Source organism: Neolamprologus brichardi, chromosome 19, assembly GCF_056152115.1.
Source record: "Neolamprologus brichardi isolate AB-2024 chromosome 19, ASM5615211v1, whole genome shotgun sequence".
NCBI classification, from domain to species: Eukaryota; Metazoa; Chordata; class Actinopteri; order Cichliformes; family Cichlidae; genus Neolamprologus; species Neolamprologus brichardi.
The window spans coordinates 2,835,572-2,853,219 of NC_142122.1; the positions used below are offsets into that span (position 1 = coordinate 2,835,572).

General features: G+C 41.5%; 3 protein-coding genes across 3 annotated transcripts; all 3 read right to left on the reverse strand.

Annotated features, from left to right (window-relative positions):
* Nucleotides 1-893: 893 nt before the first annotated feature.
* Nucleotides 894-3,497, reverse strand: gjb3 (gap junction protein beta 3). The gene is made up of 2 exons (XM_087832811.1): nucleotides 3,341-3,497; nucleotides 894-2,666 (listed from the first exon to the last, which is right to left on the reverse strand). Exon 2 carries the CDS (start codon nucleotides 2,617-2,619, stop codon nucleotides 1,759-1,761), a length of 861 nt encoding a protein of 286 aa, XP_087688937.1. The 5' UTR covers nucleotides 2,620-2,666; nucleotides 3,341-3,497; the 3' UTR covers nucleotides 894-1,758.
* Nucleotides 3,498-6,729: 3,232 nt separating this feature from the next.
* Nucleotides 6,730-8,693, reverse strand: gjb10 (gap junction protein beta 10). Its single transcript, XM_006800638.3, has 2 exons — nucleotides 8,584-8,693; nucleotides 6,730-8,207 (listed from the first exon to the last, which is right to left on the reverse strand). The coding sequence occupies exon 2, from the start codon at nucleotides 8,112-8,114 to the stop codon at nucleotides 7,329-7,331; it is 786 nt and encodes a 261-aa protein (XP_006800701.1). The 5' UTR covers nucleotides 8,115-8,207; nucleotides 8,584-8,693; the 3' UTR covers nucleotides 6,730-7,328.
* Nucleotides 8,694-9,366: 673 nt separating this feature from the next.
* On the reverse strand, nucleotides 9,367-16,924 carry ppie (peptidylprolyl isomerase E (cyclophilin E)). Its single transcript, XM_087832825.1, has 10 exons — nucleotides 16,842-16,924; nucleotides 16,470-16,568; nucleotides 16,332-16,375; nucleotides 14,161-14,187; nucleotides 13,426-13,507; nucleotides 13,237-13,340; nucleotides 13,024-13,147; nucleotides 12,721-12,906; nucleotides 10,499-10,641; nucleotides 9,367-9,612 (listed from the first exon to the last, which is right to left on the reverse strand). Exons 1-10 carry the CDS (start codon nucleotides 16,870-16,872, stop codon nucleotides 9,544-9,546), a joined length of 909 nt encoding a protein of 302 aa, XP_087688951.1. The 5' UTR covers nucleotides 16,873-16,924; the 3' UTR covers nucleotides 9,367-9,543.
* Nucleotides 16,925-17,648: the final 724 nt, after the last annotated feature.

Here is a 17,648-nt window from a genome sequence, read left to right on the forward strand (position 1 = left end):
ACAGAGCAACACTGCAAAGTTCACTAAACACAGATGTTTACATTTTTCATTTATTTTTTATATTGCAAACATTTGCACTGTTATCAGTATTTGCACACTATTTTATATTATTTTTTGACAATCTTTAAAGTCATTATTCAACACATTGTTATTGTTCAATAAATATCGTCAAATAATCGAGATCTCAATTTCAGTGAAAATAATCGCGATTATCATTTTTGCCATAATCGAGCAGCCCTAGTTAACATGACCAGAGATCATGCAAACTCCTGCAGAAAGGCCCCAGCTGGGTTTCAAACTAGTAACCTTGTAACGATGAGTTTGCAATGCAAGACAATGGAGGTGAGAGTGCATCTTCACCATTTCTATGGTAATTTTCCAGCTTGCGGCAATGACTCGGGATAAAAACGGTTCCTGCTGCACCTTTTGAAACCGGCTTTGCGAGCCGGACAGGCAGATTGAGATTCCAGAAATGTCCCTTAAAGATCTTAGACGAGCAAAGCCTGTAGGAATGAGTCGGTGACCGAAATCTAAGTTATGTAGTTATCTAAATACTAACTTGTTTACAAATGTGACGTATGTCGATTTTTCAAATCAACGTAGGTTTTTGAAACAACATGATCAGGTGGGACGTCTACTTGTCAATATTGACAAGTAGACGTCCCACCTGATCACAGATCGGCCAAAGAAATGAATCAAGGGGATTAAAGGCAGCTCTTAATAGCAACTGTAGAAAGTTTCAAGTCCTTACTTTTTTCTCAAACAAAGAAACAAATTATATAAATAAATTTAAAATACTTTAGAGGATGAAGGTAGGGCTGTTTTTAGACATTTTAGGCATTTGATGAACGGGCATGGAGTGACGCTCTGATAAAAGACCAAACAGAAACATATTCCAAACATTTAACATCTTTACAGTTATAAAAATGAAATAATAACAAGGACAGGAAATACAATTCCTCAGAGCTTCCTCAGTCGCCGATGAATGACTCACAAAAATACTTGAATACAGTTCAGTGAGCCGTGTGTGTGTGTGCGTCCAGTCTTCCAGCACTGAATTAAACAGCAGCATTCCTTTCACCTTTAAAATCAACAGTGGTCTTGGATCAGACGGCGTTGTGTACAAGTACGTCAAAACACAGCGCGTCTACAGCATAAACCTGAGACCAAGCAACATGTCTACCAAGGATTCAGAAAGAACAATGCAACAACAATAAATGCATTTTTTTGTTACCATAGTTGATCCTAAATGCAATAGAAAACTCATATTTAAGCCAGTTTGCACAATTTCTAGCATTCCTCAAACATACGTATCACCAAACGAGCCTCCACACTCCACTGCACAACTCTTTACTATAAACTTGGGAAAGGAAATCCATGATTTAAGTTCAAATTCAAATAAAGGGATCACAGAAGCAAAACGGGAAGTAGGGTGCTCAGACGTGTGGATACTGGCAGGGAGGATTCATTACCACCACCAACCCCTCACCGCGCAGTGAACCTTTATTAAAAGATTCATATATATCACTAAAAGACCAATTTTGCTTCAAGCCAAAACAAAAGTTCATGTGCTCCTTGAGTCTTGCATGTGGACACAAGGGTCCACAGGATGAATCCAGTACTGATGACTCAACTTCCAGGCTCTGACAGAATGTAGTTTGGCTCATTGTTCTGAGTCTCTCGTGTTTTTAGTTCTGTCTTTGGATCGCAGCCCAAACTCTGCAGAGCTTTTGCTCTTTGGTCTGATTTCAGCTCTGATCATGAGATAGAGAGGTTAGGAGCAGATGCTCGTATCTTCTCCTCAAGTCTGATTGCAGGTGGCCTGTATGGAGGAGCCTTGTATGAAGATTTGAGGAATGAAGGCTTTTCCTTTAGATCCTGCTTCGACCCAGCACGGTTGTAGTTGTTAAAGGGGTCCTCAAAGTCGTCATGTTGGATTTCCGTGGCGCGGTTGCGTCTTTTAACCTTTTTTGCACACTGTACAATGCGCTTGTAGATGAGATAAAAGATCTCACAGATATTCAGGACGATGCAGAGGGCTGAAGCTCCAACCATGAAGTATGTAAAGACTTTTTTTTCGGTGGGGTGACCGATGTAGCAGTCCACAACGTTCGGGCAAGGCGACACTTCACACTTGACCAGCCTCGGCAGGTAGAAGCTGTTGTATATTCGGTGGAGGATATAGAGGAAGGCGATTTCAATGCCCGTCTTAGCAAAGAGGCTGATCAGGTAAGTCCACCATAAGCCGCCGTGTTTCTTGCCCGTGTTGTTGTACAGCTTGGTGTTCTCACCATGCTTGGCCTTGTACTTGCGCTCACGGTCGTCACGATACGCCACATGCATGACCACCATTAATGATGGACAGGTGACAAAGATGAGCTGCAAGGCCCATAGGCGGATGTGGGCGATGGGGAAGAAGTGATCATAGCAGACGTTGGCACAGCCGGGCTGCTTGGTGTTGCAGTCAAAGTCCTTCTGCTCGTCACCCCACACTCGTTCTGCTGCCACCACATACACCAACACCCTGAACACAAACACCACTGACAGCCAAAGACGCCCAAATGCCGTGGAGTATTTGTTCACCCCACTGAGGAGGGCTTGAAAGGTTTTCCAGTCCATGGTCTAGTCTGGCAGTTAAGTATCTTGGTAGCAGTTTGTCTTCAGACCTGGATGTGGTAAAACAAAGAATGGTTGAGCATATATTCACTATCACCTGAATTATCTGAACGTTAGTGTTTGTGAGCTCTTACATAAGAGGCTTTCTTTAAAAATTAAAACATTTTCTTACTTAAAAGGAAAAAAAATGGCACTGGATCTTGTAAAACTGATTTTTATTTAAAAACAGCTCCCACTTCTAATCTATCAGAGCTACCAGAAACACCCACAAACGCAATTACGAGGAGACTTCATGCCAGCGTGCTCAAAAAGGAAATAGCTGACCAACAGTAACACACCCAGAGCTTAAACACATAAAATGTACTTTTTGGAACTTTATAGTTAAACAGTTAAACATTAAAAGGAGATAAATAAGCACCAGTCCTATTATGTTACTTTGTTTATGAGTAGACGCGGGTTCTTGGAATCTTTACAGGTCGTTAAAAAGCCTTTTACGCACGGGCTGTCTTGGGTTTTCTTTAGTTTTTTGACTTTTTGGACACCGCGGAACGTACACGGCTCTTCTCATTCACCAGAGATAAATAACAGTTACATAAATTGCTCTACGAAAGTCAGCGAATCGATCACTCAGCCCGCGATCATTTCCAGCTTGCGCAAACGCGAAGTACATTTACGAAGTTTAAATGTCAAAATCAAGAGGAGGAAGAAAAAGGTTTTCACTAACCCAAGAAGTTTAATCCATAATTGTTCCAAACTGATGCAAGCACGTGTTTATTCCCCGATGATCTGTCGTTTCTTGCAGTTCGTTTGACTCCTTTAGCGCGCAGACTTGGCTCTGCTCGTCAGGTACGGGAGCGCAGTGCTGAGAAATGTCTTTGTGGGTGTGGTTAATACGAAAGACTAACTTACTCCCAGATTTTCCTCATCTCCCTCTCTCCATGTGCCTCTTGTTCGCCAAGACAGTATAAAAACTATCACAGCAACGAACTGCGTTGTTTCCGGGTAATTCTGGTAGGATTTGAAAATACGGGAGCAATCACCACACTTGGTTCAAATGTACTGGTGGCAATCTGGACTCATTCTAAGGGTCTGAAGATCAGACTTATCATCACTTCACAATGAATAAGAGTCTTCTTCCCCACACATGTCCCTTCTGAGGTGTACCAATATTAATCTGACTGATTAAATCTCATCGAACAGCGTTAACTGGCATTAAACTCTTCAATATATTACTTATTTATTTTTCAAAGGTTTAAAAGGCAAAGCACTTAGCTTCATTTTTTATGCTTGAGGATTCCAAGAACAGGGTTTGCTGCCGTGCCTCAACTTGTTTCTGAGTGACTAAAAGGAGGACACACCCTAAGGTGAATACATTTTTTGTTGTTATGTGTGACTCTTCCTCTTCATGTTGAAACTTTCCCTACACTACCTTTTTTTTTTTTTTAACGAGGTTAAAGCAAAAGGTTCGACTTTTGTTAGCGGGGAGATCTGTTTATATATTTGTTTGTGTTCTTTTCTTTGTAAATGAATCAGTTTTCTTCTTTCAAGGCTGAATATTGTGTTTCCTTTATGCTTTTCAAGCGTGTACTCTTCTCAGATAACAACTCACAAACTCCCAGAACGCACAAGCTCCTCTTCATTGTAAGATCCCAAGCTGCAGCTTTTGTCTCCTCTTTATCATCTGTAGGTTAAAAACGATTGTATTATTTTGCAGATGAAGATCCTGTCTGGAACATCCAATGTCTGTTTGTTTGAAATTCCAGGGCCTTGCTACAACTTGCCAGCTCTTGTGCTGAAAGCATTTGTATTCAGTCTTTGAATGCAAATAATATAATACAATAATATAAGTCAGGTATGTTTGTACTGTTTAGTATCACAAACACAATGCCCTAATGGGTTTGATACAGGCTCATAATAGCCACGGCTCCCCACCGAACACAAAAGTTAAAATAAGTCCAGGAAAAGTTTTTAGAAATCACAGAAGTTCCTGTTCAGGTGTCACATGCACGGTGCAAAACCAAAACCTGATCATCAAGTTAAGTTACTGTTACTCTTTGCACCTTGTAAACTGCTTAAAAGACAAAGATACAATAAGAACTGTGAACTGAGATGTGAATTAAAATTCATTTATCCAGAGCCAGGTGAAAATGTGCACAACCACAACTGTATATCTTCCTTTACATATTCCAGTCTTGCATTCAAACAACAAACACCTTTGTGTCATTTTGTAAATGTAAAAGCAACATCAGATGCAGATTGTTGGAGTGGTGCTCTCTTTAAATGACATGGCTGAAGTTGAAGCTTCAGCTGTAGCTGAGCTTTTCAGGAAATCCTCTGAGGGCAGGGCAGCACAACATCAGCAATTCACAACTTAGATCAGTTCAGTGGACAGAAATTACATTCAATGTAGGTAGGGGTTAAAAAAAAGAGTCTTCTAGATTTTACATGAAGAACAAGTCGAGGCAGATGAGGCACGCCTGGAAAAATGCAGTCTGTGACTCAACCGTGGCAAGTCTTTACGAGAGAGGCTAAAACAACAGGATAACTTCTCTGGTTGTGATGAAAGTAAGGAAACAGAACAGAGGAAGTTGGTGCAAGATGAGAAGATACACCAGGGAAGGTCTGATGATGAGGCTCATTAAAGAAAAGACCCACACAAACAGACCACACAGAACAGAGCTGAGCATAAAGTTGCTCAATACACAACACTTTATGTGACGAAGGTTAATAAAGTTATTATTGGGTTATTGTCATCACCATAAAATATCAACTATCAAAGGTCCACATTGGTCTTGTGCCTTTTCTCTTGTGGAAGGATCCTCTAATTTATGTTAAGCCAAATCATGACTGGTCACACTGCTTCAGGAAAACCGGCATTGTTCCATGACAGGAAAACATTACGGCCGTAACTACAGTTATTCTCATTTCTAATGCATCTAATTGTGCCGGACCTGGTGGGAAACAACCACCTATTCCAACGTTTCTCCCACCAAAAGCCCCAAACTCAACAACAGCGAGTTAAATATATAAGACAATGCAAACTTGAAAATATTCCCATTTGTGGCAGACGGTACCAGTGAGTGTTGGGGGCATTAGTCAAATAATATAAACTCTAATTAAATATTGATTCTCTCAATCAATATTTAATTAATCTCTAGATGGGCCGACAAGGACCTCCGGCAGCCTGGAGAATATTTCTGAAAGTTCAGGTAATTTTAAGGATCGTTGATCTAAGTCATGCACATACATACCAAAACAAAATTTTCTTTTCTTTTTATTTTTATTTTTTATTTTAGTTGTTTTTAGGTGATTCGATGCTGTTTTATCTTGTTTTTGTTTTAATATAGGGCTGTTTTAATTTGATGTTTTTCTGTACAGCACTTTGTTCCTGTGCTGGGTATTTTAAAGTGCTTTATAAATAAAATTGGATTGGATTGGATTGGAAAACAAAATTTTCTACTTTGTGCACATGTTACATGAACATGCAGTGCACATCTGTCATATTTCTGATGCCATTCCACAGTGAAGGTGAAAGTGGGTTTCCTGAATGTTATTACGATAATCTACAGACCTCACGGGTAATTTTTGAAAAGAGTGTCTGCTAAAATACACTTTAACAGTTCCAGTTAAACATTCATGCCTACATGTCTCAATGAGAGCAAAAAACTCTCCTTAGATCTACTTAATGTCTCTTACAGTGTAAATACTGAAGCTGTCTATTCAGAATAACAAATTCCTGTGCTGGGTGGATCCACACGTCAGCAGGGATGAAACAAACCGAGGAGTGGGAGGTTCCTGCTCTGCCCGTCTCAAAGTACCAGTCAACTGTAAAAAGTTATGAGGGCGCTGCTCATGGCAACAAAGCAATTTGTGCAGCCAATGAGAGTGGGCCTTATGAAACACACGGATGAAGGAAGAAAACAAGAGAAGAAAGTCTGACGCCTTAGTCCAACCACAGAACCTCAAATCCTTTTCTGCTTTACATTGTTCTGCATGGGAAGATTATCTGTTTACTGGAACTACAGCTCTCATTCTGAAGTTAATACAGTATATGCTGCAGTGTGTGGACCTCTAGGACTCCTGCACTAATAAAAACACACTCAAAATGCAAAATTAGAATCTTTAATGAAAAATAATCACAACAAAACTGCATCTCAGTGCAGTGAAATATAAACACCCTGATATCACTGACTGCTCTTTGTTCTCTACTGCATGTACACAGGAAATACAGAAAGTAAAATGCAGCAACCTTTTGATAAATAATGAAAAATACAGTTCACCAGGAGTCTAACACACGAGTCTGAGTCAGAGGGAAAGACTGCACACACTTTGAACCAATCATCTTGAGTCTGGGCAAGAGCAGAGGGAAAATCTTACACACAAACCACATGTGTTTGTAAAACCTTACTCGCCAACCAGCGAGTGACTCATGTATTTGATCTCGAGGCTCAGTTGGACACCACTTTGCACATATTGTTTTTTATTCTCTGCAAGGGCTAAAGAAATGTAAACCGTAAAATAAGCCCCTACAGCAGAGAGGAGTGCAGAATTTAAACTTTTAAAAGCACATAGAATAAACTACACTGCAGTTCAGTCTCTGAGAAGTAGAAAAATCTTCTGTCAAGTCTTTTAAGGAAGTTTCTGTAGAATGGCGAGAGACAGCTTTGCTTTCCGTGTCTTTTTCATAAAGTCTGTGTAATGTTTTCAGTATCTCAAGACACGACGACATAGTACGACTTCTTATCAGTGGTGCCTTGTTCCCCTGACTTTAGTGCGTTTGCCTCCATCAGTTTGCTTCCGCTGGACATTGAGTGGGTGATGACCTGACGAGAGTGATGGGCTGAGCTGAGAAACTCATGGCAGCGTTTACCGACTAGGTAGAGGATTTCAAAAAAGGAGAGGAGGATGCAGGCCAAGCTGGTGACCACCATGAAGATGGTGAAGATTCTTTTCTCAGTAGGCCGAGAGATGAAGCAATCCACCGTGTTGGGGCAGGGAACCTGTGCACACTTAATGAGACTGGGGAAGCTGTAGCCCTCGTACATGTGGTAAACGAGGAAGACGAAGGTGGCGTCCACGCCTATTTTGAAGACCAAAGTCAGGATATAGGTCCACCACAGGCCTCCACGCTTCTTGCCCGTGTTTGGGTAGAGACGCTTGCAGTTCTCGCCATACTTTAGCTGGTTTTTCCGTTCTCGGTCCTCCCTGTAGGCGACGTGCATCACCACCAGGAATGAGGGGCAGGTGACGAAGATAAGCTGGAGGGCCCACAGGCGCACGTGGGAGACGGGGAAGAAGTGGTCGAAGCAGACATTATGGCAGCCGGGCTGATTTGTGTTGCATGTGAAGTCTTTCTGTTCATCTCCCCACACCTTTTCTGCTGCCACCACAAACACCATAATTCGGAAGAGAAAAACAACAGAGAGCCAAACTCTGCCGAAGGCTGTGGAGTATTTGTTCACTCCGCTGAGGAGGCCCTGGAGAACGACCCAATTCATGATGGCTTTTGTTCACAGTCTGTCTTCTCTTACTGCTGATGGAAGAGAGAGGCAGCCGTTGGTGGAACAGACCAACGTGAGGGATGAACTAGTCTGAAACGAGAAGAAAACGCAGTCGAGTCACAAATGCATAAAAAGGGAGAAGAAACAAAGTGTGGAGGAGCTGGGTCATAAGCGTTTGCGTGTTTACACGGATTTGGGGCGACAGTGAAATACACAAATCCGTGTAACGCGAGCAGAAAAGAGACTAAAAACGTACACAGTGTGTTTTCAGCTGCCAAACGTCTGACTTTGGCAATCATCTGCGTGCGGAGTCTCAATCTCAATCCAGCCTTTCCACTTCACACAGTTTTAACAGTTAACGAGCAATAGCGCAAAACCAAAGTAGACAACAAGCACTAAAAACTCTCTGAAACAAACTCGCTTTAATATCTGAGCAACTCCTTTACACATGTCGGTGAATACTCACAGTTTAAACCCAGATGTCGCGGTTCGAAGTCGGAGCGCAGGAGCGCAGTTTGGACGAACCTCTCCGATGACACTCTCGGAACATTTCCCGACAGGATGGGAGTGGAGGGGGCGGAGTCGCTCTCTGCCTCGAGCTCAGTGTGTTCAGGTGAAATAACTGCTCCACCTTGAACGTGTTCAGTCACGGGGAGTTATTTTGGCTGCTTTGAAATATGCAACAGTAATTCCGCTGCAACTTTTTTCCTCCTCGCTGTTATTTGTTTAGAAGACTAATTAAAAATCAATGATGTGGTGGATCCACTGTCTGCTGCACATTTGTGCTAATTTGCAGTTTTTTTATCTGCATATTCGCTAAATAACGTTTCCCGAACAAAAGTTATTTCAACATTATAATTTTCTGTAACACCAAACGTCTACTTTCATTCTTGCTCTAAAGGTCTTTACATTAGAGTTAGATTTATTTATGTATATTATGCCTAATTTGCATATTACTCTTTGCAGTTCACATTAGATTTTCCTGGATTGGAAGCAGCCCCCTCTACTTTTGTGAGGGGCAGCCAAACGCAGGAAAGCGACCTTTAAAGGGAGGATGGTCTTTAAGTGAGTTGCACTAAAACCCAGGTTAAGATTAATTGGGATTATTTGAATCATGCAAGAATAAAATTACGGAGCATATTAGGTCCCTTTAACCTTGCAAAACCATACAACAGTAAATATGTGCAAAAAAATGGCGTTCACTGTGGAGCTTTGGATAGGTAAGCAGATAAGACGATCAAAGAAACAGTTTCATTATAAAATGAGTTTATTGAAATATTTACATGGCAGAAGATCTGGTTTCAAAGTACAAAACAGCAAAAGGTCATCTTGCTCCCAGACATGTGCCGCTTTCATACACACACACACACACACACACACACACACACACACACACACACACACACACACACACACTGCTTTTTGTTCACACATACTCTCCACAGTCCGAGATGATCACTTTCTGCTTCGGCTTTCCGTCTTTGGTTCCCTGAGCCTGCAGAGAGAAAACAACAACAAGTTATCTGACCTGACACGATCGTTCACTGTCAGTCCTTTAAATGGTAAATGGTCTGTACTTGTATAGCTTTACTAGTCCCTAAGGACCCCAAAGCGCTTTACACAACCAGTCATCCACCCATTCACACACTGGTGATGGCAGCTACATTGTAGCCACAGTGTCCGGCAGCCCTGGGGCGCACAGGGCTGCCGGACACTGGCGCCACCAGCCCCCCGGGCCACCACCAGTATGCAACAGGTGAAGTGTCTTGCCCAAGGACACAACGACAGAGACTGTCCAAGCCGGGGCTCGAACCGATTACAAGGCGAACTCCCAACTCTTGAGCCACGATTTAAAAGTGACATCTACAGGGCCACAGTAGCTGTCACCAAGCTGTCTCTGCAGATCATTCCAGAAACAGGGAGCCACGCGTTTGAAAGCGTTGTTGTCCGATTCTGTTCTGAATGTTGTGAGAGCTTTTATACACACTTCATACTAGTACACTGAATATTCCACCCACATATTCAACATCCTTTGCTCTCCACCATCTCTCCTCTGCACATGTCCAAAACATCTCAGCATCGCTTCCTTAACTTTGTCTCCAAGCTGCACAACCTGGGCTGTTCCTGAGAACTTTCTAAACAGAAGGTCATGTCCTGTCCACCACTGAAACGCTCCAGATGTAAAATGAAGGCGTAAAAAGGCGAAACAAAACTGTGCTGGAGAGGTCTGTGCACCCATCCGGTGCATTCCCAGGTTTATGGAGCACAAATACTGGTGTATATTGAAAAAGAACAGTTTTTTCTTAACAAAAACCTTTTCAAAGTGAAACAGCAGCCTACACCATTATAAAGAAAACTCCTACTGCAGCTTTGACCCTTACCTCCATTGCCCTAAGTACATCCATCCCCTCCACCAGCTCTCCAAACACCACATGTTTGCCGTCCAACCAGTCCGTTTTGTCAGTGGTGAGGAAGAACTGAGAGCCGTTTGTGTTTGACCCAGAGTTCGCCATGGAGAGTTGCCCTGTGTGCATAGGAGACAACAGTTAGTCAGTCAGCCCTGCCTGAGCCTAGTTCTGCTAGAGGTTGCTTCCTATTAAAAAGTAGTTATTCCTTTCCACTTTCATCAGGTGCGGCACATAGGGGATCATCAGATTTTGGGGGTTTAGATCAAATACTGTAGACCATAAACGATCTGCTTTAGTGAATTGGCAGCATTTCAATAAAACTGGCTTCAACTCCATCCATCCATTCGCTTCCACTTGTCCTTTTTCAGGGTCACGGGAGCCTATCCCAGCTGTCGTAGGGCGAGAGGCGGGGTACACCCTAGACAGGTTGCCAGTCTGTCGCAGGGCCAACACACAGGGACAGACAACCATTCGCACTCACATTCACACCTATGGGCAATTTAGATTAATCAATTAACCTATCCCAAATAAGTGCATGTCTTTGGTGGGAGGAAGCCGGAGTACCCGGAGGGAACCCACGCAAACACGGGGAGAACATGCAAACTCCACACAGAAAGCCCCGGCCTGATGGAGGAGTTGAACTCAGGACCTTCTTGCTGTGCGGCAACAGTGCTAACAATATGTCTGCACAAAGTCTGTGATAACATTACCAGTATTGCAATGATAAAACGTGTGTATTAGCTATACAGCCCCATTGTTCTTCTTTATCAGGTCCAGTCTGCTCGCATAAGCACCAAACACCGAATAACCTCGATCCACTCAATCAACAAACGTAAAAGAATTCAAACATGCTTTTACTGAGGTCAAAAATCTGAGGGTAAATACATGCCACGAGTAAATAAAATAGCTTTTCTTATTCACTGTGGCTTTTGCAATGTTCGTTCTGCACGTTCATATAACAGTGATGAAGAAATTAAGATTTATCAGTCATCTCTATGTCATGAGTCAAAAATCATGCCTTTTGTGCAGAACCTGCCTACGTATAGCAGCGCTGATAACCCAAACAAAAACCAAGAGCACCATGATAGCTGGGTAACATTCTTCGCGTTATGACAGGGAATGCGCACGTTAACACGCTAATAAAAATATAAGACTCTTGAAGTTACATATTTAGCCTCTCAGCAGGTAACAAAAAGTTATAGATTAGAAGTGGCACTACGAATATTACAGAAACACACCTGCCAGGTTACAAGTGATCACAGATCGAGTTTGACACTGAGATGCGTCCTCCATGTAGGATTTGTTACTGCAAACGGTGAGCTATTCCAGAATTTACTGTCCTTTAGTCAGTTTGTTGAGTGGCTTGTGCCTACATAGTTAACCACATAGCCTGCAAAGTACTTTAAAAAGAACTCATTCTCATCTATAACGCTAATTTTAAAAATGCCTTTGCGTCAGTAAAGTTCAAAAAATCCACCAGTAAGGTTCATTCTTCTTTAAGGCATTACTGTAGTTTTCAGGCTAATAATCCTGAAGTGCCAGAATTACACTTAATGCCATTTATGTTAAATAGTAATTGACAGTAGTGTTAGTTTAAATAAATGTTAATTAAAAGTCAGATAAAAAGATCATTACAGCAGCTCTTAGTTACGATGGAGTGAGAAAAGTAAGTTTGTCATGAATTAGATCCCACTTGTTCGACTCGTGTGATTGGACGATGGACTGATCTGTTGCACTCGCTAACCTGTGACTGAATTCTTGGCACAAATCTGTCAGCGAGTTATTTGTGTTTCCTCACTTGATTTATGAGTTTTCAGCTACAATGCAAAGAATTCCAGCAACAGCTCTTCAGTCGTGCCACGTCGCCTTTCAACGCTTTAGCAATCACAGGTTTGACACAAAAATGCTGGCGTGTCCAATCCGGTCGTAGGAACAGGAAGTACGAGCCAACACACCTTTGTCTTTTGTTGTGCTTCTGACGTAAATCACAAAAGAAATGATTCACACTGAAAGACCCATTTTTCCAGTGTTAACACTAATTACACAAGCAACTGTAGCTGTTTTTTTAAACTGGAAGATATAGACATACCTCTCCAGTACTGATATGTCATAAAAAAGCTACATCAGCTAAAAACCAGGAGCCTTGCTGACATGCTTCACTGCACCTTCTCAGAACAGTATAAACGACTGCTCACCTGGAGCTGTGTGTTTAAGGACAAAGTTTTCATCATCAAACTTCCGGCCATAGATGGACTTCCCGCCGGTGCCGTTGTGGTTGGTGAAGTCGCCTCCTTGGCACATAAACTGAGGGATGATGCGGTGGAAGCTGCTGCCCTTGTAGCCGAAGCCCTTTTCGTGAGTGCACAAGCAGCGGAAGTTCTCTAAAATTAAAGAGCAGAGTTGTTCTAACAGATAACACAGGTTTCTTTCCACACACATGGAGACCAGTTCAGAAAAAGAGGAAAAATTTGGGATTTGTAGCATATACACATACACACCTGCTGTCATGGGAACAACGTCAGCCCGGAGCAGGAAGCGCAGTCTCCCTGCTGGCTTGTTGCCGATCTTTATGTCCATGTAGACCTGAGGATTTACTCTGCCCTTTTTAGCCGGAGGCTCACCCTGCAAGAACAAATTACCGCCTCGCATCTTAACAGATTTATAGAGGGAAGACCTCACAGAGACACAGATTAGAAGTGAAATCCTCTCACCTCCTGAGCTGTAGTTTGGGGTGTTTCTCCAGCTGCTGCCTCTGCCTCAGCTTCTTCCACGGTCTTCCCAGAAAACTTTTTCAACCAGTCATCATCCGACCACACTGCAGGAAAGGCAGACTTACAGTTTCAACCGCTATTGTTTTTTTTAAAGAGACAAACAAAATGTATGAAATGTTTGTTATTCACCTGGTCGAGAAGAACCTTCTTTGATTCTCATGGGTTTGGCGATATTGACACGGACAGTCCTTCCAAAAAGTTCAGACTCATTCTAGAGGGATAAAAAAACATTTTAACAATAATCAAGCAGATAATTTTGCTTAAAATTACAAGGTTTTTGTCTGCATAACAACCATACTAAGAGCTGCTCCAGATCTCAAACTACTAAGGAAACCTGCTTCGGTGCTTCCTTTAATACCTAATTTAGCAGATGATACACTAGACCGGGGGTCCCCAATCCCAGTCCACGAGGACCGGTGTCCCTGCAGGTTTTAGATCTCACCCTGGGTCAACACACAGTTCATTACCAGGCCTCTGGAGAACTTCAAGACATGTTGAGGAGCTAATTTATCCATTTAAATCAGCTGTGATGGATCAAGGACACATCTAAAATCTGCAGGGACACCGGCCCTCGTGGACTGGGATTGGGGACCCCTGCACTAGACTGTCCTTTATGACACTTAATGAAAACAAATGATCAGGTAACAGCCGTGTTTTCAATCATGTGCCACGACTTTCTAATATTTAGGGTCGTGGTGGGGTCAGAGACTATCCCCGTTGCCATAGGGCGGGAGGCGGGGTACACCCCGGACAGGTCGGCAGGCTGTCCGATTGATTGATTGGTAAAAGGGTTCTTTTGATGCTGTTTTTTGGCTATTCAATGGGAATAACGTCTCTGGCCTAGCAGTTATATGAGAAACTTACCATGTTATCAATAGCTGCTGCAGCATCCTGCAGAAGATGAGAAAGAAGCCATAAATAGGTTATGAGGACAGAAATATGTTTCTCCTGAAGTCACCAATAACCATTCAAATGACTCACTTTGGTAAATTCCCAGCTCTTAAAACTGCAGATGAACACTAATTAATGACTAATACCCAAGTTAATACTAAGTGATGATGCCACGCCAGAGAACAAACAAAACTACTTCAACAAGGAAGTGGAAGATCATATTAAGATTGAATACATTGTAATTTTTAATTTAAATAAAAGTATACAGAGCAAGATCATCATGTGTATAAAATAATCTGTGATTGGGTCATTTTACCTCAGTTCATCAAATTAAAACAACAACAACAATTATGGATATTTCAAAAATGAGAGAGAACATCAAACTTTTTTGATATAATATGAACACAAACTTCCTCTTCCTAAAAGCGATGACTTGGATTTGGTAGGTAGTGTCATACCTGTGGAATTACACACTCGAGATAAATGACAATGTGTTTTTGTAATATGTGTAAAACCATTCACCTAATGTGAACCCTGGCCTTAAAGATACTATGTGCCTTACTGGGGATTTATGCTTCAGTGTGAAATATTCTAACTGCAAACCCCTTTGAAACCCTACATCCTAACCTACAGCATAACATGATGTCCAGCTCCCACAAAATCTGACTACATGTGGGGTCGATGCAGCCCACAGCTACTGTGAGTGGCCTGCCGCCGTCAAGCAAGGAGGGCGATGGCTGAAACTATCAGAGTGGATGTGAGAGAATGTACAAAGAAGTGGAAGAACTGGAGGGACAAGTATGTTTGACTCTTAAAAAAACTGATCATACGAAAGCACAAGGACCCAGGAGGAAAAAAACGTACCAGTGTTTTATTTGTTTCTATCATAACTCACAGCATTTAAAGCACCAGGACACGACTGTTATCTAGCTTTGTAGATAACAGGTTTTTTAAAAGATATCGGAGGAATATCCAAACAGCTGCCTATCTTCATCCCCATTAAGTATTTTTAGTAAGATTTTTAATGACAGCAGGGACCTGACATTTTGCATAATCATTATTAAAAATACATTTTTGCTTGGAATTTTTTTTCAGGAAAATCTGACCTGACGTAGAATGACCCAACGATATTTGTTCCACTGCTGTATCATTTACATCAGGGGCGATTTTAGCCCATTTTTGGGGGTGCTTCAGAGTGCTCTGTTTATATTCTAAAAATGTTTTAAGCTTGTTTCAAAGATTCTGTACTGCAGCTTTAAATGTTTCCCAAAAGCACACTTACCTTATCAGTGTTTCTCAAACTATTTACAGTGTGTACCACCTGATAAAAATGTCAAGCTCTCCCAAGGACCACTATGAAAGCATGAAACTCATAAATCTTACAACACAAAATTAGTATCTGCAGTAAAGATTTTTTCATGCATTGTATACATTCTACCACAGGCAAAGTTGCCTCCATTTTTATATTCTTTTTTTTTTAAAATATTTTGTAATAATTTATTCTGTTTCAGGAGGGTTTTTTTTTATGTATCTGTATTATATTATACATACACATTAAAGGTGAATCTCTGTCCAAAAAATGCACTCAGTTTATTTCTTACTCACTATGAGCATCATTCATTATTCTCCCCCAGTAATTAAGGTTAGGTTATGTATTTTTTTATTCCAATCCATTCTTCTTTAGCAGCATTTAAATAACCTTTATCAGATTTGATGATTTTGTTACAGACTTTTCAAAAAAGTGTTTTGCTTTTCTTTCACAAATGTGGGGATTAAATTGTGTTAAAATGTACAAAACAGTGATGTCATGTTTTGTGACGAGGACCCAGGCACAGAGAGACTTGATGAATTTAAGAATCTTATGATTTAATAAAGAAATTTGCAGACTTGCACAGAGATGGTAAAATTCTGATGACTGATAACGGAGATGAAGACAACAGACGATGAGGACAGGGAGGACCGAAAGAGACAGGGAAGAAGTTTCATTGTGACGAGTAAAGTTTATCTCGCCTGGCTGGGCAGCTCTCTGGGTGCTCAGCACCCCCAAAGCTCTGATCCTAGAATTGCCCCTGATTTACACAATACCGTTAATAGGCTAATATTAGCACACTGTAGGTAGGGTAAGGTATATACGCCGGACTCACCTCTGCAAGCTCAAATTCGATGAATGCAAAACCTCTGTGCTTCTCTGAAAATGTAAAGCACAAGACAAAGCGAACACTTTCATCTTGAGCTGCTGCAGGGTTTATTGTTAATCGTGGTTAAAACGGTCCCGATCTTACCCGTTTCATAGTCCAGCGGGATCTGGATGTCGATGATGTCTCCAAAGGGTATAAAGGCAGCATGGAGCACCTTCTCATCCACCTCTTCTGCTAAACCACCTGACATAAACACGCATTTTTAAGATCCGCATTCCAAAAAAGGGAAAAACATTTTAAACAAATACAGTGTAGAGAGCTGGGATAACGGACAGTATTTAAATGCCGGGTTAAACGTGAGCTGTTTTTCGGGCTAAACTTCGCTTTCGCGCGTCTTTGTCGTGTTCCTGACATGCGCAGAATTACTGTTACGATACAGATTTATAATACAGTCGTAAACTCGTAAGCTACATACACTCTAACAGCGAAAATTTAACAAAAACGGCCATAACGTACCCACATACAACACCCGCTTGTTAGCCGCCATATTGGATTTAACCCTTCAACTTTGAACCCAGCAGCTTCCTATTGGTGGAGAGAACCCAATCTAAAACAGGCAGCCTCAGATTAGTGAACTCTACCGCCCCCTGTCGGAGGAATCTCCCATTATTACCAATAAACTCTGAATTTTACTTCATTTTGGATTTAAATATTTGTAGTTTTAAAGCCACGATGTAATCTGATCTTTGCTTTGATTTTTTTTTTTAATTAATCTATTTTTGTCCAAGACCGTCCCGCTAGTTATCAAGCCTATGTAATCAAATTACAGGAAATAAGTAACTTTTATCAGCCTGGGTCACACTTGAAAAGTGCTATTAAATCATAGTTACATTGCCATGGATTACCTTTTTGTTTCTCTTTAAACTGCCACTTTAAATTGGTGTAGAGGGAAGATGTTAAACCATTTTATATTCTTAGAGCCTGGAAATCACCATCTCCTCCATTGTTCAGGGTTTGGCTACGTGAGATGATTGCTTGTTTGTATATTGAAGAGGTTCGTTATCGTTTGGCTGACACCCATTTTAAGTTTGTCGAAATCTGGGGCCCTTTTCTCAATCATATTAATGGGAATTTAACATAAACTTTAACCCATTTGACTGCACTTTGTGTTTGTGTGAAACTGCACCTCTGCTGGACCCTGATTCCTTCCTGGACATGTTTCCCACATCTTCTAGTCTTGGTGATCTCTCTGTTGCCCTGTCTAAACTCACACAGAAGATCATCTTTTTTGGACAATGGTGTTTCTTTTGAACTTTTGATTTG